The 6,851-nt window shown below is 44.7% G+C and overlaps 1 protein-coding gene across 3 annotated transcripts in view; it reads right to left on the bottom strand.

The window, feature by feature from the left end:
• Positions 1-6,851, bottom strand: part of LOC111867520 (patched domain-containing protein 3) — a 117,884-nt gene that overhangs the window by 102,625 nt on the left and 8,408 nt on the right. Inside the window, exon 1 of one of the 3 annotated variants that reach the window (XM_023857481.1) lies at positions 1,730-1,752. The exons of the other annotated variants lie outside the window; for them this stretch is intronic. Within the exon in view, the coding sequence (XP_023713249.1) occupies positions 1,730-1,734 (5 nt within the window). The 5' untranslated portion in view covers positions 1,735-1,752. Of the gene's footprint in view, positions 1-1,729; positions 1,753-6,851 lie in introns of those variants that run through there. 3 annotated transcript variants of the gene reach the window in all.

Genomic DNA, 6,851 nt, shown 5'->3' on the forward strand with positions numbered 1-6,851 from the left:
AAAGAGACCACTACGAAGACAAAAACGTAGGTGGCTGAACAATATTAAAATGAATCTTAGAGAGAGAGGAGGGGATGGTGTGGATAGGACTGTTGTGGCTCAAGATAGGGACCAGTGGAGGACTCTTGTGAACCTTCGGGTCACATAAAATGCTGGGAAGTTCTTGAATAGCTGCACAATTGGCGGCTCCTCAAGAAGGCCTCAGCTCCATAGGTGAGTAAGTAAGAATGTTAAAATTTTCGTACAGCCGAATGACTATTGGCCAAGTCTCTGTTTTCGATTACTGGATATTCAGAAGAAGTTCCTCGCGTTTCAGATTTAAATGTTAGAAGGACTGCATTCACAAAGTTCACTAGCTACTGAAGTTCTGTATAATGCAAGTGGGCTGCTACTTTCGTACCTGTAGCTAATCATTCGGAAATCTGAATACCCTGTCCCCCTTCTACTTCCCCTTTTCTCTAAATTTCGCACTGTATGCGAAACCCAGCCCGAACGTCTGGCTACACAAAAGAAAATAAGGACATAATATTTGTCTGTCTCTCCACCTACGTTATAAATAGCTCGGACTGGAAGAGTATCACGTGAACACAGCCCATCCTCAGTCTACAGCCTCGCCCCTTGGTGAAACATACACAGCGGGAAATAAGCTTCCGTCACCCTTGTCTTACCATGAACATGGTGCTGCGTCATCAGTGGCAGTATGTCAGCAGTTCGCTGAAGGTTCAACATGGCTCTTAAAAAAAGTAAAGCTATCCCTGTACCAGGCCGTGAAGGCCCATAGGGTTGTGAGACGTTGAGGGTCCCACATTATCTAGACAATCGGCTCAAAGATGGCGGTAAGGTTGTCAGCCTTACGCGCTGGCCGCGCTTTACTCCCCAGGAAAATTCCTTCCGAATTATCAGACGTTAAAGTTACACGTGACCGTGAAAACTACAAATAACTTGCTCTTTTAATGGGCTCAATGCGTGATGCGCGGTCTGAACTCGCTGAATTCTGCAGTTCCTTTTTCTTTACACATAAACTGCATGACAAGAAAATATAATTCACAGAAGCGTTTTCATCTCCTCACTTGCATTGGGCTGCATTCCATAGACAAGGGCAATCAATTTATGCAGGCGAGCAACACTGAAAAATACAACATGCTGCGAAGGGCGGGGGGGGGGACACGGTAGTCCAGTTGGTTAAGGCACTGTGCTACAAGTCGTAAGGTTCGAGGATCCGAGTTCCGATGAAGTGGATTTCTTCAATTTACCTAATCCTTTCAGCCGCACTATGTCCCTGGGGTCGACCAGTCTGTAACAGATATTTATACCCGGAATCTTCCTGTGGGGGTAAAGAGCGGCCGGCGCGTAAGGCTGACATAACCGCCATCTTTAAGCCGATTGTCTAGAAAATGTGGGAGCCTCGACGTCTCATAACCATATGGGCCTCCACGGCCTGTTACAGTGATAACTTTACCTTTTTTACAAGGACCGAGGCATTCAAATACCTCTCTACAAAACTGAAAATTACAATAAAACTAACCCAAACTCACTTTATTCTTGTGAAACTTGAGCCATCTCTTGCCCCCAGTTGACATTTGGTACCAATTCTCAATGCCAATACGCAACATATTATGTAACAGCACATTGAGAGTCTTGAACATAACTTCGATTTGTTTTGCTTCATAAGTGATAAAAATATCTTGTGCTCAGGTGTATATACTCGTATGTTATAAAGTATACTTACCACATTCCGCGGTATCTTACGTAAGTCAGAGAACCGAGATCCTTGTAAAGGAACATAACACGTAATTAAAGCTTCATGATTAAAGTTTAGCCCGACTGCACTGCAGTGAATTCGAGTTGTAATTTTCCTGCACAATCACTGACATCAAACAGACATACTCGAATTTTTAAAGACCACTGTCCCAGGAGGTACGATGTAGTGTATTGTGGCAGATATTTCCCGACTTGCGGAAGAACGTGTACTCTTTGGGACTTCACCTTTCTTTGAAAACGCGGAGACCACAAGGAGTCACACTTCAGAAGAGCGCAAACTTCACAGTTATGCACGTGAGATTCTGAAACCTCACGCAGATCTCTTATCATCTCTTATTTTCCTCGCCGTTCCTACGGGCTATTAGAAACTTGTCAAATTCCTTTTTCACATGAATTCTCACACTGCACCTTATCAGGAATATCAGACCTAATCGTTGTCAGATCCTGCGCTAAGCTATATGAACTCCGTGCCTGCTATCTTAACTAGCTTCGGAAACACAAAGTAGAAGGTTTATACATAACTTTCAGAACTATGAACTCTAGATTCAAGCCGGAATAGGCCTGTCAGTCCTTCATTGGAAGGCAGAAAAAGAACAGAAGCACGGTCCGCTGGATGCTCTCACAGAACACAACCATTTCCCGGGTGAGCTAAGATCAGGATGATCAGAGTCCAAACTGAAGCCATAAACTGCAGTAACACAATGCCGTCACGTGTAAGCGTGACTAGTAAGACAGGTTTTTGATTAGAATGATTGGATTTATTGCATATTAAACATTCATACGCCGGTCACACGCCGCGCAGTGTAAGGTATGAACTGTATTCGCTCTCTCGGACGCTGGGATCGTGGGTTCGAATCCAAGTCAAGTCAAGGATGTTTGGCGTGTGTATGCGTTTATTCTGTGTTTGCGTTGTCCTGTGTTTAGGTAGCGGCCTCGCGACAGGCTGATCATTCGCCCAAGGAGTCCTACCGTCTGTGGAAATTGATCACGAAACAGAATAAGAGGCCTGGGGCCTGAATGGGTAGGAGAAGCCATTGAAAGAAAAAGTACATTCACAGAGTTCGGAACTACAGGCAATACAGTGCTATCGCTATTCTACACATTTTACAATTCACCGTTACACACGCACTAGGATTCTCGGTCTTCACTAGCCGTGTCCTGGCAATGGATTTCTCACAGTCTTGCTTAAGTTCGAATTATGTACACATGAAGTCTTCTTTGCACAGCCAAATTCCTTTCTTGCAATTTCTTCTCAATCGCCTTCGACTGTCATTTCCAGAACTCGACTCAATTCTAATTCCTTCGCGACTACCGTTCTCTACTCAAGCGACATTCTTTGCCCCTTTATAACCCACCTTTTCTTTAATTCGCTAGTGGGGGGAGTCCAGCTGGGTCCACTCGGCACGGCGGCCGGGTGTTTATGATGATGGAGAATTTTGGTGGAATGAAGATTGGCAGGGGAAACCGAAGTACTCGGAGAAATCCCGTCCCAGTGCCACTTTGTCCACTACAAATCCCACTTGACCAGACCCGGGATCGAACCCGGGCCGCCGCGGTGGGAAGCCAGGGACTAACCGCTTGAGCTATGGCGCGGTCTTTTATAACCCCTTGGCACGGATCTTATGGAAAACAGGAGGCATATTTACAGCCCCGTTGCCTAGCAATGGAAGTCCTATTGTTAAGCGCGTTTGTTGCGGAAATGTGTTCACCAGCCGTTGCCTAGCAATGGGTATACGTCCCAATACGTTACTCAAGGGTGAAAGTAGCTTTACACAGCAGGGTAGTTCCTCCAGAACTATGCAGAAGCTCGTTGCGGGCAATAAAGCCAGGGAAATAACCAACACGTAAAACAAATTATTACAAGGCAGAGGAAATTAGCAGCTCTCTGAAGTTAAGCAGGCGGCGTTAGCAGCGTCTACGCCCATTTCCAGCTTTCATTACACTTCCACACGACAAGCCGGTCATTCATCCATATATGTCACTGACCGACCTAACGAACAGCTTGATGCTGGTGGTAGCCTGCGACATCCGGATAGCTTTACTCACGCTGGAGTGCAAACTCGTAGAAATGTATGACAGATGCCAGAACACACGGAGCAAACTCGCTCAAGCAGTAACGCGCGGTATTCGTGAGAAGACCGGTTTGAGTCCAGGTCGGAGCACCGGCTATTCCTCAGCTCCTCCAGCAAATGTCCGGCTTGTGGCTTAAATTGGGCCATGTTCCGCGTCCTTTCCAATTCACTCTTCATTAGCATATGTGATCCGCAAAGGGATCTCTGAACCGTTATTGAGGCTTGCAGAATGTATTCACAATGTATTTACATTCATACCTACGCCATGGAACCGTTGTCGCTTTTAAAACTTAAAACTCTGTTCAGGAGATGCTCTGTCTTTGTTATGGGAACTAACCAGATGACCGCGGTTTCCCTAAACCAGTGGTTCTCAGAGGGGTCCAAGCCGTATTTCACATGGGGCACAGGTAAAAGTCGAAAAAAGGGGGCCATGGAAACTGTTAAGTGGGCCACGAAAATATTGCTTCTAAAATAAAATTATTAATAATATAAAACAAATAAAATGACAAATTGTCAGTACATAGGTATAATAACACAATAATTCGATACCCTTGTTTATGTATACCTTTTTCAAATTCGCTTAGTGGGGGGTGGAGTCCAACTGGGTCCACTCGGCACGGCCACTGATTGGCTTATTGTAGCCTGCCTCGGGTGATTATGATGATGGAGAATTTGGTGGAATGAAGATTGGCAGGGGTAACCGAAGTACTCGGAGAAAACCCGCTCCAGCGCCACTTTGTCCACCACAAATCTCACTTGACCAGACCCGGGATCGAACCTAGGCCGCCGCGGTGGGAAGCCAGCGACTAACCGCTTGAGCTATGGCGCGGCCTTACATCATCAGTTTACTTTAAGTATTGTCTTCCGTCGTGCTAGAGAGGTATCTTGGGGAATCAGTCTGTGTTTTGAAGCTGAGCAAAGCCTGCCAGGAGGGGTCATAAATTAATTCCACTTGTATCGTACCTTGAAACCTGAGAAGGTTTAAGATAAATATCTCCTCGTCAAACCAAATGTGGGACAGGCTCCCAGCATGGCACTCAGCCGTTTCCTTTCTCCATTAATAACTTAAGGGCTTGTAAATCTGAGCCACTTGAATGTTATGAACTGGGCCCAGATTTTGATGACGTCATCTTTTTTTCTTTGTATCCTATGCGATGCCCGTAAATCCCAGAGATGAACTGCTGGATACAGAAATTTAACTTTTATAGGTCATTTTTTCGGTTTGAGGGTAATTTTTCGGTAAATTGTTGAAGTTTAAGGATATTTTTTGTCATTTTAACGATTTTAGGGAATTTTTCTTCATATGTTTTCAGAAATATGAATAATATGCAAGTAAAGTGTTCTTTATTTTTCTCCTGCCTCTACAAATGCAGCCTGCAGCTGCATCCCAAGTACCTGCTACCACAGTATGCCATAATAGGTTTAAAAATGTCCCGCCCTTTCCGTTCGTTTTGCGGAAAGTGCTGACAATATATATCATAAAACATTTTAATGTGACAGCAGAGTACGACAGCGGTCACTCACACTGCGGCCTTTTCCAAGTTCTGTGCAAAAGAATTGTTTAGTTAAAAATATTTCTAGTCGGAATCCCTCGCTTTTTATGGCATATTCTTGCTCAGTATAGCTCCGTCTGTCTTCACTTTCTCACCCTTGACCGTGCAGACAAAGATGCAGTTGAAGAAAGGTTATCCGTGTGGAAAGTTCAGTTCTGTGTTGCACTAGATTGATTCATTTTATCGCGATGCCTAAAGTAATGCCATCTAAATCGTGTCATTTAAAGCAGATTGTAACTGAATTTGGAGATGACATATTTTCAACTGACGGTAACATTTTATACTGTGAGATAGCGGCCTCCGTAGCCTAGAGGTAACGTTCCCACCTCATGACTTGTACTACGCGGGTTCAAATACCCGGCGGAGGTCGTCGAATTTCTAAGGGCGGAAAAATTCAGGTAACAAGTCCTCCGGGAGGGACTTAGAGCCGTGGGTCCCGTGTCGTAGCTTTACGGCACGTAAAAGAACCTCATATCTCCAAAGGAGGTCACTGAGCCAAATTAACGGACGTTTCCCGCCCAACAGCAGTCTCCAATACCTCCGGTAGATGGGGGAAGCATTATAGATACCTCTCAGCTAGTAGAGCCGGTCTCGCTGGCTGGGCGGGACTGATGGTAAGCACCAGTACCGGTAGGATATACAGACTGGTAGAAATCATAGAAGGAAGCACAATGGACAAATACAGGTCTCAGTGCATGGGGAAATCCACCCTCTCCAATAACTAACTAACTATACTGTGAGATGTGCGACACAAAAGTAGCGGCAGAAAAAAAAAATCACGGTACAACAACATATTGGCCGCAACAAGCATATACGAGCAGTGCAAATTTCTAACAAAAAGAAATCTGTGCAAAAGTTACTGCAACAGTGTTCATCTGAAGGTGGAAATAAGTCATCAGATTTTTTTCACATATCTGTGTTGTGCCCTGGTGTCCGCAAATATTCCGTTTTCGGCTCTGAAAAATGAAAAACTGAAAAATTTTCTGCAAGTTACTTGTGGTCGTTCTATCCCGGATGAATGCACCCTCAGGAAAAACTGCCTTTCCCAGTGCTACAACAATATCCTGGAAATAATTAGGAATAAAGCGCATGGGAAGAAGTTTTTCGTTTCCATTGATGAGACCTGCGATAGGGAGGCTCGCTACGTGGCATACGTCATCATTGGAACCTTGTAAATTGATGGATCAGGTGAAGTGTTTCTGCTTACGAGGTGCAAGAATCCGTTAATCATTCCACAATTTGTAAACTCTTTGACAGGTCCATGTTTCTACTGTGGCCAGAGGGTCTTGCTTTTTGTGACCGATGCGGCCCCATATATTTTAAAAGTAGGCAAGTCAAAAAAAGTCGTTTTATACGAAATTGGTGCACGTTACTTGCCTATCTCATGCACTGCATGGAGTGACGGAGGAAGTGAGATCAAGATTTCCTCAAGTGGTGCTCTCGTATCGAGGACGAAGAAGATTTT

Source organism: Cryptotermes secundus, unplaced genomic scaffold (assembly GCF_002891405.2).
Source record: "Cryptotermes secundus unplaced genomic scaffold, Csec_1.0 scaffold1226, whole genome shotgun sequence".
Classification (NCBI taxonomy): Eukaryota; Metazoa; Arthropoda; class Insecta; order Blattodea; family Kalotermitidae; genus Cryptotermes; species Cryptotermes secundus.